Genomic DNA, 16,058 nt, shown 5'->3' with positions numbered 1-16,058 from the left:
ACTCTTCCCTACATTCACCTTTAGATTCCGTTTCTTACACACTCTCCCAAACTCATCCACCAAGCCTTGCAGCTCCCCTTCGTCTTCACTCAACAACACAGTATCATCTGCAAACAACAGTACAGGGAGTTTCCAAACACTATCCTCTCTCACCAGGGCCACTCCAACATCCACTACCCTACCTTGTACCTCTTTTATTACCCCATCCATGTACAGATTGAACAACCATGGAGACATGACACATTCCTGTTTCAACCCAACTTTCAAAGAGAAAAATTCACAACTATTAATACCATATGACCTGAAGGATGTAACTAAAACTCACCCACAGCATGCAGAAGAAGATAAGTGGTGAACCTATTTATATGTGGTGAAAGGCAGCTTGCTCAGATCACCCAGGCCCAGCAGACTGTTATTTCCACCCAGATTTATCATCACAATCCTGCAAAGTGTTAGCAGAAGTAGAATTAGATGGTTAGGCCATACAAAGAGAATGAAGAACGAAAAACTGACTAGGAAAGTGTATATGAGTGAGGTGTGGTGGGGTCTGATGGTGAGGATGTGGAAAGGTATTTAAATGAGAATGGTGAGAGATGGAAAGAAAGCTACCTGAAGGCAGACAGCATGGAGACAAAGAGGTGATTTACTCATGGGCATCCACCCATTCTCTAGGGATACAAGGCTACTGTACTGTATCATCCATTTTACCACAGTTATCTCCTTAGAGGTTAACATACATATTCATTTTACCTACCAACCAACAAAGCGTAGATGAACGACAACGTCAAGTGGTACCAGCTGCACACACCAGTGTTCAAGCCCTGGCACTAACTGGCTGGCAATTTCATGGCAGTAACACTAACCACTCTGCTTCCGTGGCATATGGTGGCAGCTGGAATAAAATATAATGATGTTATCCCACAGACGGAACATAAAATGTTACTTTCAAAGTTAACCCTATCCCGTGAAGGGAGAAGCGTAAATTCTGGCTGTGCACGTAACTCTCGCTTGAGAGCTTTCACAAATCACGTACAGATATTTTACTTCTAACGCTCGTAGGAAAGTTACTTTTCATCATAGAAAGGCCACTTTGGTCTCATTTTGAGGATGAAGAGTTTTGCTCTGTTGTACACTGTCCAAAAAGACAATATATATACAAAATAAAATGCAAAAAAAAATTAGTAGAAGTTAGCTGACATGCTAAGTTTGACACTGTCCTTAAAAAAAAAAAAAAAAAAAAAAAAAAAAAAAAAAAAAAACTATTCAAGAAGTAATATTTTTTGCTTCAATACGCAGCAGAATAAATTTCCTTTCCAATAATGCATTATTTGTTGTATTTTCTTAAATAATAACGCCGCATATATGCGTGAGAAAAAGGAGCAAAAGTGTTCAGCGGGAGGTCAAGAGGTGTACATCCTACCTGTGAGGAACCTCACACAACAGTGAGCCATGCAAACCAAGTGAGCACACATGCACCAGCTGTGGCAGGCTTAGCTCCGCCCACTTTTGCCCGTCATCCAACAAAAATGACGACTCCCTAAATATTTCTTTAGAGATTACATCAGATGATGGGCAAAGTCGTCATACTGACGTCAGAGGTTGACAAATGCATGACGACCCAGGTCATCACTGGTAAGTCTAAGGGTTGAGTTAGGTCTTACCGGTTTAATACCAAGATATAAAGTGTACCGGGCCAACTAAACTCAAAAATATCATGATTTTTACTTGCTTGTACAACTAAACACAAAAACCACCATGATTTTTCCCTGCTTCTATCTCAATTATATGATCAACACTGAGATTCGTAAACCCTCCATAACACTGCATGCCATAGCAGCTCAGATAAATGTTGCGTTTACCTATACCACTTAATGCTGTGTGTCCTGTTACAAACATACTTTCATTTTATGCTTAAGTTTTGAATTATTACAACTGAATGAAAGTTCTGATTGTGTGAAACCAAACATAAACCACAGATAATTATTTTTAACACTTTTCCTGAACAGTCATTGCCCTAAAAATTACTGTATCCTTCAACATTAACATGGAATAAAATTACATTGCAATACAAGATAAACAGTAAAAACAATGGACAAAATAGCTAAAGATGACAACCTAACCAAACCCAACCAAATATTTCACATTTGTACTTTGTTTCTACCAATTCAACAACAATTAATCTTTTTCTCAAGAGCAAAGCATATAAACACCAAACCTAATACACACCCCAAAACTATGGCCTTACCCAAGCATAACAGTGCCTAATTTTGTTTTATGGCTGTTATGAAAAAAAAAAACAAAGTACTGTATCAAATAAATACAAGGTGGCATATTCGATTTCTTTTCAATGCTGACACACAAATGAAAGTTTAAATCCATATCATATATGCCTCAAAGTTGTTACTCTTCAATACTAGCTAAAATAATACATTCTGATGGACCTGATTTACCGTAACTACTGTATTTTGTCTTATGTGAAGGTGCCCCTCCGAGTGCCCCATTCCCCACCTTTATTTCTTTAAATTTTCCTTCCTCCACGATCACTGTCCCTTCCCTTGACCATCAAAATAATTGCGTGGCACGTAAATACCAGCTTTTCTTACCTGTTGTATAAAGAAGATGCTGTTTGGCCGTCATGATACCGGAAAGAGGAAGCTCGAGTCCTCTCCTAAGCGGCTTGTTGTGCATCTATGTTATACATTCCTTCCTCCTCATTCACAGTTCCTTCACGTGACCTTGAACACAACCCTTGCATAGAAATACCTGGCTTTCTTTCCTGGTGTGCGTTAGGCGCTGTCTTACGGCCATATTTATAAGAATTCATGCTTCCCCCCGCCACAGCCCTGCTCAACACCCTCACTCCCCGATCCATTGTCCTAAACTGAACTCTTGTGATACACTAAAATTCACCCGCACAGGCTCAGTAGTACGCCAGGAAGCTTCATTCACTTATCACATTTGCGCTAAATACAACCAGCGCCCTGAGGAAAAACAAATAGTATTGATGTAGGAAACCACTTCGGTAGTGCAGTGAAAGTCGATGCCGTTACATATCGTGAGCTGATTTCGTGCTATTAAGAAATATATAATTAAATAGATAAGTAAAGAAAAAATCCTAAGATTGCTTCTCACAAATGCAATGGATATGAATACAATGAACATCATTAAATGTGTTGCGATGATTTAAAGAGTATTAATTTGTATTACTGACTGTTGGAAATATTCGACTTATTAGCATGGCATAATCTGAAGGCAATTGGTGAGTTAAATAAGTTGATTGATATTAAATGCTCGTAATCCTCCAAACACGCCATCTCCATGACAACGGTGCATTCATTCAAGGCGCAGTGTATCGTAGGGTAAATGTAAGCGTTTCTTCCAGTTTGAATTTCTAAAATCCTTATGCCTCGTTGTAAATCTTTGAATACAAGGTAATTCTGAGTGTGTCACAACTTTATGAAAGTTCAAAATATGCTTTTCTTGATATACTTGCTGACCTGTTAAACCGTGGTCCTCCAGTCCGCCCTCTCTTGGCTCAGGATTGGCATGTTGGACTAGCTCATGTCTTCGTTTTCATTTGACCACGGACTCTTTTGTCTTTGGCGTCGAACTGTAGTGTACTTTTCACTCACTTCCTCCAGCACTGTTCACAGGTCCTCTCATTTACTCCCCACGGCGTAGCCCTTTTTACGGCGCCTCAACTTCGCTCAGTTTCTTGGAATTACTGTCATTTACATCGCATTTATGGCGTTATGGCCTGGGTTTACTTCAACAGAAGGAAATTTCTATTGAATCACTACAGTATAGGGTATTAGTCTGGACGATTCAAGATGCTTTGAAGTTTAATACCAAGGCCTAGTGAGATGCTCAGTGGATACTCTATTTCACCTTCTTTAATGCAATCAACATACGGCAGTCAGAACTGTACTGGTACCTGATTCTGGAATACGTCTGCCTTCATTAACATATTAATTTACACGCTATAAAAATAAATATATCAATAACCTTTATAATTTGCTCGATATCATAATTCACGAACTATAAAACTTTTACATCGACTTACACCAGTCAATCCGAGTTCAATGCCATGTGCTTGCATCGTTCGTGATTGAGAAGGACGTGAGAAGCCTGTCATCGAGGTAGAAGGTGTAGGCTACCATGTAATTATCGCCAAAGTCCCGCTATTTGACACCATAGATTCATTTTAGATAATTATTGGGAATTCACAAAACAGTGAAGTCCCTTTCACGTCAATAAGAGACTAGAGTCACAACAAATGATTAGTACTGGTGCGAGTAGCAAGCCGGCAGACCATTTAAATTCCCTTGGTTCTATCTATCTACATATAGCCAGACGCCATAATCCCGTAAAGGGTGGCCGTTTGTCTTTGAGTTAGTGGTTATACGGGAGGGGCACTAACCCTCTGCCAACCCACTTGCTGACATGTTGAGAACACGTGTGGGTTGGTTATATGGTTACCACCCAGCGTTGTAAATGGTTTCCTGGCTAACAGGAAACCATTTGGTTTGTCTCTCAATGTAAAGTCATCTGAAAAGGAAAGAAGAATAAATAGTGACAGGAGAGATGGGAGACATAAAAAGAGTGGAGGGCAGACAGAAAAAGAATGACAGAGGTAAAGCCTTAATTATTTCATTAAAGACGTATATTAAGCTTTATTGAAAATGTGAAATAAGACCATGGGGGGAAAGTCCAACATTCCAGCAAGTGTGCAAAAGCTTGAGTATTGTCTTGCCGTATTTACTATTTCTATTGTATATTGTTTTGACGCAGGGCATTTAATTAAATACCCAGCCTTCCACGTGGTTCGCCGACGTTTGTAAACAACGTGCTTCGCTGACGTTTGTAAACTGACTGTTATGCTGGGTGTTTTTAGTCCGACCTCTCGTCCTAAAAATGCCCGCGACTGAGCGGGGTCCTCTTTCCGGACCGGAAGTAAAGCATCCACAAAGGAACAGAACATAAAAACCAGGCAGTACACCTTAACACATCTATTGTATTAATTCATACACCGTTACAATATGGAAAAGAGAGACACTGGATATGCTTTGGACAGGGACACAGAGTTAGCCTTCAATAAAAATGTTCACAGTTACACTCAGGACATAGTATTCTTCACTTACACATGGATAATGAATTATGATAACACGATACCCGTATTCTGTTTATGGGCAGAACTGATATTTTATATATTAAGTCTGATGCACTAGGGGTGGACAGGGCCAATGGTCAGGGGAGTGAATATTACTATAAGTGTTCAGGGTGCGGGCCGCGACACTCGGGAAAGTCACTTAGTCGCGGTAACACTTATTCACAGGTCTTTGGTTTTCCCGTGCACCACTGGTCTTGACCCACTATTTCTACAGGTTTCTCTGTCTATATTTATTCGTATTTTTCCACTCTGCTGGGGTATCGTTCCTCAGTGTGTCACTTGTAACTTAGCCACTTATATTGTTCTGGCCCTCACTTTGTTACTGTCACTATACACTCCCGTCTCGACGGTTCGCGGCACAAGAGGCGTCGATATCACTACATACCCGTGTTTCCTGGGTATAACCTGATGAAGTGCCCGGGCTTGAGAGGAGGCCCTATGGGGAGCCTTCCTGTAGGGGGCAACGCACTGCCCGTAGGGGCGTCACCGTCCGGGTCTTCGTCGTCGAAGGTGTACAGGGAGGCCCTCCTGTCTGGGGGCCTCGACCTGAGAGAAGGCCCTCGTACTGGAGCCTCGTCGGTGGGGTGCAGGGAGGCCCTTCGGTCTGGGGGCCTCGACCTGAGAGGTGGCCCTCGGGACTAGGGCCGAATAGCTGCAGGAGGCGGGCCTGTTGCCTCCGACTCTGGGGAGAGAGGGAGCCTGAGTTGCCCGGGTCTGGGGCCTGCTGGTCAGGCCTGGGGTGCCGGGGGCTGCGGCCGCCTACAGGGTGGAGCGCTGTCAGGGGTGAACTGCTGCGCCTTCTCTGTCGGACGTCCGGCAGGGGCAGGGACCTCCCAGGGGTAGGTGGTAGGACTGGGATCGGGCCACGCCACCACTCCGGCAGCACCTCCGGGGAACCACTCCTGAAAGGAGACAACAAAGGGCGTCCCAGCAGCCGAGAGGTAAAGGGTCGGCCGCGCAAGGGACCTCCTGCTTTGGGAGGACTGTTGGAGTCACGAATGAAGGGTGTACAGTGGCTGCTCCTTCCCCAACACGTACAGTGACCGTGTTGGCAGTTCCGTGACTCCTAGGGCCCACAGCTGAAGGGCGTACAGTGGCCGCTCCTTCCCCTGCACGTACAGTGGCTGTGCTGGCGGTGCTGCTCCCGAAGAAGGAAGAGGCAGGAGAGGGATGCACAGTGGCCGTGCCCTCCCCGGTATGTACAGCGGCCATAGCCGTGGGCCTGTCTGCCCTAGTACGTGCAGTGGCCGTAGCCGTGGGCTTGCCTGCCCTTCGGGATGTAAATGAAGGGCGTACAGTGGCTGCTCCTTCCCCGTCACGTACAGTGGCCGTGAGCGCAGTGTTACTCCCATAGAAGGAGGTAGTAGATGAGGGGCGTACAGTGGCCGCTTCCTCCCCATCACGTACAGTGGCCATGATCGCGGCTCCACTACTCCTGTCTCTGCCAGTCAGGGCGTGTTCAATAACTAACGCCCCGAGGCCGTCCCCAGAGGTGGCTGTGACCAAAGGGTGTACAGTGGCCGCTCCTTCCCACTCACGTACAGTGGCCGTGATGGCGGAGTCACAAGAGGCAAACAACTGAAGGGCGTACAGTGGCCGCTCCTTCCCCGGAACGTACAGTGGCCGTACCGCGGTGTTGCTTGGGACTGACTCTGGATCAGCCCCACCCCGAACCTGGTGAAGGCTGCCCCGCTCGCAGGGTCGTTGCCTCTTCCCGATTGCTTGATGTTGGGACAGTTGTGGGGAAGGGGGACTCAGGACAAGGGTGTCCTGGTAACCCTCTTGTTCCGGGTCAGTAGCCCTGCTGTGGTGTCCTCCTGGGGTGGCAGTGTGGTAGTGGCTTGGTGGTGGGGTGGGTGGTCCAGCGGCGGCGTGTATTTTACCACCCTCTGTGGTGAAGAAGTTACGGCCCCATGACTGAAGGTGGTATGTTGTGGTGGTGGATGCCTGGTGGGCCGGGTTGAGGTGTCGTAGGAGGTTGGTCCAGTGGAGGGTGGTGGGGTTTGGCTCTCAGTGGTGGTTGAGGGTGAGTCGGAGGGAGGATGGGTGGTTGGTCCGGCGTAGGAGACGGAGAAGCTGGTGTGTTGCCCTGATCCTGACATGGGGACAGTTGTGAGGTTGCCAATGAACTCTCTCGATCTTCATCTCGGGTGGTGGTGCTTGATGTGGAGGCAGGGGTTGGATGCTGGCGAGTGAGGGGAGTTTGGAGCTTTTATTGGGGACAGGTTGGTGGGAGGAGCGTTGTATTTTGGGGAATTGGGATTTGAGGAGATTCCATTTTGCCTGGTGCAGAGGGAGGGTGATGGGGGAGGTGTTTGGGGTGTGGGTGGTATGTGGTGGTGAATGGTGGGTCGTGGTGTTGGGGTGTATCTAGAGGGTGGGCGTGAAAGGCATCCTGACTTGGTGGTGGTGGTGGTGAGGGTGGGTGTCGGTGGTGAGGGTGGTTGGGCACATGGTGGTGAAGGAGCATTGTCGTCGCTGGATGGGATTGTAGGTGGGGGTGTGGTGCGTCGTGTGTAGTGAGAATGGTCATGGGGTAAGGTGGGGTGGTTGGATGGGTGGTGCGTGGTGGAGTGGTTGCACGTGGTGGGCTGGAGAGTGGTGAGGTGGGTGGGGTGATGCGTGGACTGGTGTGAGGGGGGTGGGTGGTGGGTTGTGGTGGTGTGGCAGTGTCGGGTGAGGGGTGGGTTAGCTGGTGGGCCAGGGGTTGGGTAGTGGGCGGCAGAGGTGGTGATGCAGGATGTGGTGGTGGAGATGGTGGTGCGGAGGTAGGGTGATCATGGGGAGGAGTGGGGGGTTGGGGGTCGGTGTCGGAGAGAAGGGGTGGTGTGTTGGGGGTTGGTGTGGCGGGAGGTGGCATGCTCGTGGGTGAGTTGGAGGGTGGAGGTGAGAAGGAGTAAGAGTAGGAGTCTGGGGGGTAATTCTCGGAAGATGCCGAGGGAACAGGTGCGCGGAGGGAGGTGCAGGGCGCGCGAGTGTGTGTGTGGTCATTGTTGGAGGGGTGGAAGGGGCGCACGTGGCGGTTACGATATGTGTGCGGTTGTCCCTGGTGGTCAATGGTAACTTGGTAAGGGTTAGGGACTTTGATGATTGTGAAGGGACAATCAAATCGGGGGGAGGTCTTGGCGGGGGTGGGTAGATGCGCCACGATGACGGAATCTCCTGCTTTGTAGGGGTTGGAGGGGTTAGTATCGGGTTTTAGATCTTGTTGGGCTTGGAGGTGGTGGAGATGCCGTTTGAGGTGGTGAAGGGGGCCAGTGGTGGAGGGAGGGGTGGGAGGGTGGAGGTGGTGGCGGAGGGGTAGGAGGAGCAGTGCTTCCCCGAACACTCGCTCATGCGGGGTTATGCCGTCGTCTCTGGGGGATATGTTGAGGCCCCATTGTACAATTTTGACATGGGCGGGCCAATCGTTATTTCTCGTTTGCATGATTCTCATTCTGACTTGGTTCAGGAGGGACCGACGACTTCTCTCGCATATGCTGTTTCCTTGTGGCCAGTATGGGAATGAGTGGGAGATGTGGTTGCCAAATAATTTCGCGAGTTCTTCCCATATTTTGCCAGTAAACTCTGGAGCATTATCTGAGTGTAGGGCTTGGGGAATTCCAAAGTAGGGGAAGATGTGGCGGGTCAGGGCGTCGGTGACTGATACGGCATTGTGGTCTTTGGCGGGGAAAGCGATGATGAACTTTGAGTAAACATCCATGAATGTGATGATGTATTTGTATCTCACTTTAGGTGTGAGGGGGCCGACAACGTTGAGAGAGAGCAACTGCCACGGTTTTTGTGCAGTTAGTTTCCCTGAAGGGCCGGGTGTGCGAGTGATGTCTTTACCTAAGGCACAGGCGCGGCATGCTTGGATAATGTTTTTAGCAATGGTGGATGGGTTTCCTGTCCAATACATGTCGTTGAAAACTAGTAAAAGTTTCTTTGTCCCGAGGTGGATGCCATTGTTGGCGTGAAGGTGTAACATGGCGTCGTGTGCAGTGGTAGGGTCGAGGACGATGTGGCTGTCTGAATCGAACAGGTGATTGCCGTGTAGGTGAAGCTTGGCGAATGTGCGTGGCGGGATCCAGGTAGGGCGTTGTTTATCCCTCCACATTTGAATTAGGTCTGGTTTTGGGCAGATAGCGTTGATGGGTAGGCGGGAAAGGGCGTCGATGTTAGTGCGTAACTTCCCTGGCCGGTATATCTCAAAGTTGAATTCTTCTAGTGCTTCTTGCCATCAGATGAGTTGGGCATTGTTGGTATTGGGCTGGCGTAACCATTGGAGTAATTAGTGGTCCGTGATGATGACTACATGGGTGCCGGAGATATATGAATGGAAGTATTCTAGAGCCCAGATGATTCCGAGGCACTCGTGTTTGGTGGCGTGTAATTCCATTCGGCTTGATTTAGAGTGCGGCTGGCGCAGGCGATGATGTGTTTGCAGCCGTGTTGTACTTGAGCGAGGACAGCCCCTATGGCTATGAGGGAAACGTCAGTGTACAGACGAAAGGGAAGGTTGTAGTCTGGGAAAGCTATGATGGGGGCTGAGATAAGCTTTGATTTAAGGGTGATGAATGCGGCCTTTCTTGGTTCTGTCCACACGAATGGTTCGCCCCTTTTTTGTGAGGTCATGGAGTGGTTTTGCGATGTCAGCGAAACCTTTAACAAAACGTCTGTAATATGAAGTTAGGCCTAGGAAGGCCCTGGTTTCGTGGACGTCTCTAGGTAGAAGGATGTCGGCTATCACATGTAGTTTTTCAGGGTCAGGTGAGATGCCCTCGGCTCCAATCACGTGTCCTAGGAAGGAGATGGATCGCTCGGCTAGGACGCATTTCATTGGTTTGAGTTTAAGTCCAGCCTGGTGTATGCATAGGAACATTTGTTTGAGGCAGTGGAGGTGGTCGGCCCAGGTGTGACTGAAGACTATGACGTCATCTAGGTAGGCCAGGCACATTTCCCAGGTTAGACCGCTCAGAACGGATTCCATGAGGCAGGAGAATGTAGCTGGGGCATTGCAGAGTCCAAAGGGGAGGACGTTAAACTCATAGTGTTTCCCATTTGAGGTTGAGAAGGCCGTCTCTTGTTTGTCATCTGGGTGAATGGGGACCTGCCAGTATCCTGATTGCAGGTCTAGGGTGGAGAACCATGTTGAGCCGTGTAGGGAGTCAAGGGAGTCGTCGATTCTGGGTAGGGGCGTGGCGTCCTTGATGGTGACATCATCGACTCTGCGGTAGTCAACACAGAACCACATGGTTCCGTCTTTTTTTCTCATGAGCATGACGGGGGAGGACCACGGGCTGGTGGAGTTGGAATTGACACCGGCATCGAGCATGTCCTGGACCTGCTGGTCTTCTTCCACACGTTGCTTAAGGTTTTTGCAGTGTGATGGTTGGTGAATGGGTGGTCCGGTTGTGTGTATCTCGTGGCTGAGATAGGTGGTGTGGCCGAGGTCTGTTGGGCCAGATGAAAAAAGGTCTTGAAAGTCCAGAAGTAATTGTTGGAGGCTGTTAGTCTGGGAAGGGGATTGGTGCGGAGGTAGGATAGGTAGAGTGGGGTGGTTAGAGGGTGGTGCTTGGCATGGTACCGGAGGGTCTGTTTAGTTCTATCCAAGCTTCGTGGCGGGGTGGGATGGTGACAGTGGAGGCGATAATGGCAGGGAAAGATGGAGAGGGGGCCAGTATAGGTGGGGAGGAGTATGATGATGGAGAGTGGGAAAGTGAGGTTTGGGTGAGGTTGGAGTGGAGTTGCATGTACAGAGGGGTTGGGGGGGGATGATTGTCGGGGGGGGGGGTTGTGCGTGCCGTGTGTGTGGGTGGTGTTGTTGTTGTTGTTTTTTTTTTTTTATTGATGCTTGGTGGGGGGGCTGGATTGAAGTGGAGGCGGCGTTGATGACAGTCGATAGTGGTGTGAAGTTTTTGTAAGAGGTCCAGCCCTAGGTATCCGTCATACTGACGGCATGTGGAGTCGAATATGATGAAGGGGTGATTGGTGGATGCCTGTTGGTAAGTGTCGGTCTGCAGGGCCCGAGTTTCCCCACGGATGGGCAGGGGGCCATCCCCCACGTCTACGAGGTTGGCTGAGGTGGGGAGAAGGGGGCCGAAAGCGGAACTGTGGCGGGAGTAGAAGTGTGAGTACAGGCATGACCTTGCAGCTCCCGTGTCCACCAGTGGTCTAGCTTTGACCCCATTCAGGCGAATTTTGTCATAGACTGGGGGCCTGTACTCATGTGAAGTGGCCCCCGCCACCGTGGGGAGGTGCGGGGGCAGACCTAAAAATCCATCTGCTGAGCTTTGTCTTGTTTGTCGCGTTCCTCGTTGTCTGGTCCTGGGTAGACTAGGGGTGGAGCGTCGTCTTCTGGAGCGTCGTCCTCTAGGGAGGATACCTTTCTGCGCCCATGTGTGAGGGTCCTGCGTCTGCTTGCCTTGAGCTGCTCCCTGATGTCGTGCAGGGGGCAGGAGCGACTACAGGCCGTAAATTCCCAGGGGTTAATTGAAATGAGGTTGCCCTGGTCCCTGGGGTTGGGGCGTTTTTTCTGTGAGTGGGCCCTGGGAATGGTAGTTGATGGCTCCGTGGTGGGCTGGTGGGGTGGCGGCTTTGTTTTTGGTGGTGGGGTCTTGGTGGTAGGGAATTTGCTCACAATGTGGATAGGTTGTGGCATGGGACAGGCGGCGAGGAGGCGTCGGACGAGTTGTAGGTCATGATACATGTTCCCAGAGGGGTCATAGATGGTGAAGTGCTCCCTGATTGTGCTTGGGAGAATTCTCAGCAGGGCGTTAAAAGTGTGTTGATCCCGAGTATTTGTGGTTGCCTTGGGATAAGCGGCACTGACGAGGCGCCATGCCTGGACGAAAGTGTCGTCTAGGTTACCATCTTAGGTGAGGGCATCGAGTTGTGAAAGGGCGACAACTCTGCCCATAGAAGGCATGACAGCCTGCTTCATGATGTGTGAAAATTGGTCCCATGTTAATTCTGGGACAATTTTTGTTGCGACAGTGGAGATTATTTTGCCCAGGTTGGGTAGTGTGACAGCTAGTTTTTCTCTGTCGGTGTCGAACCCAATGTCTAGGAGGGGTTTGACCATATCCAAGTATACGTCAATGTCATATTGCTCCGGGTTGAACCTTGGCAATTGGATGTGAGGTTTGGCTGCCATTGTGCAAGTTTCCTTTATTGTTCCTCAGTGCTTTAATCGGATCCAGAACCACAGCTGGCCATCAGTGTTATGCAGGGTGTTTTTAGTTCGACCTCTCGTCCGAAAAATGCCCGCGACTGAGCGGGGTCCTCTTTCCGGACCGGAAGTAAAGCACCCACAAAGGAACAGGACATAAAAACCAGGCAGTACACCTTAACACATCTATTGTATTAATTCATACACCGTTACAATATAGAAAAGAGAGACACTGGATATGCTTTGGACAGGGACACAGAGTTAGCCTTCAATATAAATATTCACAGTTACACTCAGGACATAGTATTCTTCACCTACACATGGATAATGAATTATGATAACATGATACCCGTATTCTGTTTACAGGCAGAATTGATATTTTATATATTAAGTCTGATGCACTAGGGGTGGACAGGGCCAAGGGTCAGGGGAGTGAATATTACTATAAGTGTTCAGGGTGTGGGCCGCGACACTCGGGAAAGTCACTTAGTCGCGGTAACACTTATTCACAGGTCTTTGGTTTTCCCGCGCACCACTGGTCTTGACCCACTATTTCTATAGGTTTCTCTCTTTGTATTTATTCGTATTTTTCCACTCTGCTGGGGTATCATTCCTCAGTGTGTCACTTGTAACTTAGCCACTTATATTGTTCTGGTCCTCACTTTGTTACTGTCACTATACACTCCCGTCTTGACGGTTCGCGGCACAAGAGGCGTGGATACCCGTGTTTCCTGGGAATAACCTGATGAAGTGCCCGGTCGTGAGAGGAGGTCCTATGGGGAGCCTTCCTGTAGGGGGCAACGCACTGCCCGTAGGGGCGTCACCGCCCGGGTCTTCGTCGTCGGAGGTGTACAGGGAGGCCCTCCTGTCTGGGGGCCTCAACCTGGGAGGAGGCCCTCGTACTGGAGCCTCGTCGGTGGGGTGCAGGGAGGCCCTCCAGTCTGAGGGCCTCGACCTGAGAGGTGGCCCTCGGGATGGGCCAAACAGCTGCAGGAGGCAGGCCTGTCGCCTCCGACTCCGGGGAGAGAGGGAGCCTGAGTTGCCCAGGTTTGGGGCCTGCTGGTCAGGCTTGGGGGTCCAGGGGCTGTGGCCGCCTACAGGGTGGAGCGCCGTCAGGGGTGAACTGCGGCGTCTTCTCCATCGGACGTCCGGCAGGGGCAGGGACCTCCCAGGGGTAGGTGGTAGGACCGGGATCGGGCCATGCCACCACTCCGGCAGCACCTCCGGGGAACCACTCCTGAAAGGAGACAACAAAGGGCGTCCCACGCAGCCGAGAGGTAAAGGGTCCGCCGTGCAAGGGACCTCCTGCTTCGGGAGGACCATCAGAGTCACGATTGAAGGGCGTACAGTGGCCGCTCCTTCCCCGAGACGTACAGTGACCATGTTGGCGGTTCCAAGACTCCTAGGGCCCGCAACTGAAGGGCGTACAGTGGTCGCTCCTTCCCCCGCACGTACAGTGGCTGTGCTGGTGGTGCTGCTCCCGAAGGAGGAAGAGGCAGGAGAGGGGTGCACAGTGGCCGTACCCTCCCCGGTACGTACAGTGGCCGCTCCTTCCTCGTCAAGTACAGTGGCCGTGAGTGCGGTGTTACTCCCGTAGAAGAAGGAGGTAGTGGATGAGGGGCGTACAGTGGCCGCTCCCTCCCCGTCACGTACAGTGGCCGTGATCGCGCCTCCACTACTCTTGTCTCTGCCAGTCGGGGCGCGTTCAATAACTAACGCTCCGAGGCCGTCCCCAGAGGTGGCTGTGAACGAAGGGCATACAGTGGCCGCTCCTTCCCCCTCACGTACAGTGGCCGTGATGGCGGAGTCACAAGAGGCAAACAACCGAAGGGCATACAGTGGCTGCTCCTTCCCCGGCACGTACAGTGGCCGTACCACGGTGTTGCTTGGGACTGACTCTGGATCAGTCCCACCCCGAACCTGGTGAAGGCTGCCCCGCTCGTAGGGTCGTTGCCTCTTCCCGCTTACTTGGTGTTGGGACAGTTGCGGGGAAGAGGGACTCAGGACAGGGGTGTTCCGGTGACCCTCTTGTTCCGGGTCAATAGCCCCACCGTGGTGTCCTCCTGGGGTGGCGGTGTGGTAGTGGCTTGGTGGTGGGGTGGGGGGTGGCGGGGTGGGTGGTCCGGCGGTGGCTGGTATTTTACTGACACCATCCTAGGTAATTTTTATGGGTACTCTGGGATTCTGTTCTTGATATTGCCCTGGTACAGGCAACTCTGGTCTACAACACTGGCGTTGAGGAGAGGCATCTGTAAAACACCAGTAGCATACACCCCAAGAGAATGGGCCAAGTTCCTGGAGCAAAGAAGGAGCATGCCGAATGGTAACTTGGTTTGAGGTTATAATTATGGAGGCTGCAGAAGTGGTCCATTGCTGGTAAAAATAAATAATGTTCTGTGATGATCACACTGCTTCAGGGTGCCCCAATAGTGAGGCTGCATATCCAAAGAGGCTTTACTAAATTCTGCATTAATTTAGCTAATATATTCGGATTGTTTTTGACAAACATCATTCACTCCTTTTTAGCTTACTTTGCAACTAAATAAGTCATATTTTATGGCAAATCTGACTAGCCGGTATGGTGACTCCAGCTTCATAACTAATGGTCATTGAACATCATGTAACCACAACTTGGTAGCGCATTTGAGATGTGGGAGTGGCTCAGTTCCGTCAAATAAAAACAATCTGGTAACAGTCTCCAACTCTTTCCGGTGCCATATAATCCAGCAAGGAATATCTGCAGGATGAATGAACTCATTTAGTCATTTTCTAGTGTCTTATTTCAACCCTCCTCAGGTACAACTACAGTCTCTCTTGTAACTTACATACACCTCGGTCTGTCAGACCCAGCTTTAAAAAAATGCTGTAGTGTCACATATGTTTTATATAATGAATTTCTGAATATCCTGCAATGTACTAGGTCTTATCAGTTACAAAATTATGCAAATAAGTTTTAATTTACTTAACTCCACATACTTTCAAAAACATTTTGAAAAAATTGCCAGACCATTTTTTTTTTTTTTTTTTTTTTTTTTTTTTTTGCCATACATGAAAACAAGGAACACTATGAACCTAGCACTTGTGTCACAACTTGAGGGATGGAGGACCTTCATTATGGGCATAGTGGATCCCATGCAACATAAAAACAACTTGCAAACTCATAGTGAAAAATTCTCACCCCTCCCCAGGTACACCTGGGTCTCACAGACCCGTCATGCAATTCTGAGTGATATATTGCAAAAACATAGAGAGACACGAAAGTAACTCCCCTACACTCTGCATGGGCACAAAAAGTTAGGATGCTATTGAGAAGGACAGGGATCACAGGCATCTATAAGTTACTGAACTACAGCATTGAAAAAATTGCCCGGGAATGTCAGACCCAGGTGTGCCTGAGAAGGGTTAACAAAACTACTGATATATGTTTTTCAAACTGATTTTTTCCCCAAGAAAAAGAGATACACTTCCTCATACCCTTGTGACATATGACCTGGACTCTAGAGGCAAAAGTAGCTCATTCTTGATATAGCTTACAGTTAAGTTTTCCCAGCCAGCGCTATGATATGGCATTATACAGGAAAGACAGATCCATTCTATCCAGAATGTAATATTGACATACAGTATGGTAGTGAGGTGTATAGATGCCCATGTAGCCAAGATGGCATGGAAGGCACCTCTTTTGCCTCAGTGGTGTACATGACACACTCATAATGCATTGGGCCCAGGTTCAAATCC

At 49.3% G+C, this 16,058-nt stretch overlaps 1 protein-coding gene across 1 annotated transcript in view; it reads left to right on the top strand.

Moving 5' to 3' along the window:
* Positions 1-14,636: 14,636 nt before the first annotated feature.
* LOC145408021 (dynein axonemal heavy chain 7-like) overlaps positions 14,637-16,058 on the top strand; it is a 152,696-nt gene continuing 151,274 nt past the window's right edge. Inside the window, exon 1 of the mRNA XM_080278821.1 lies at positions 14,637-14,646. Coding sequence (XP_080134947.1) covers positions 14,637-14,646 — 10 coding nt within the window. The remainder of the gene's footprint in view (positions 14,647-16,058) is intronic.

Source organism: Coenobita brevimanus, chromosome 75 (assembly GCF_032717465.1).
Source record: "Coenobita brevimanus isolate Jiangsu-jjx chromosome 75, ASM3271746v2, whole genome shotgun sequence".
Classification (NCBI taxonomy): domain Eukaryota; kingdom Metazoa; phylum Arthropoda; class Malacostraca; order Decapoda; family Coenobitidae; genus Coenobita; species Coenobita brevimanus.
This window is presented reverse-complemented; position numbering and strand designations above follow the sequence as displayed.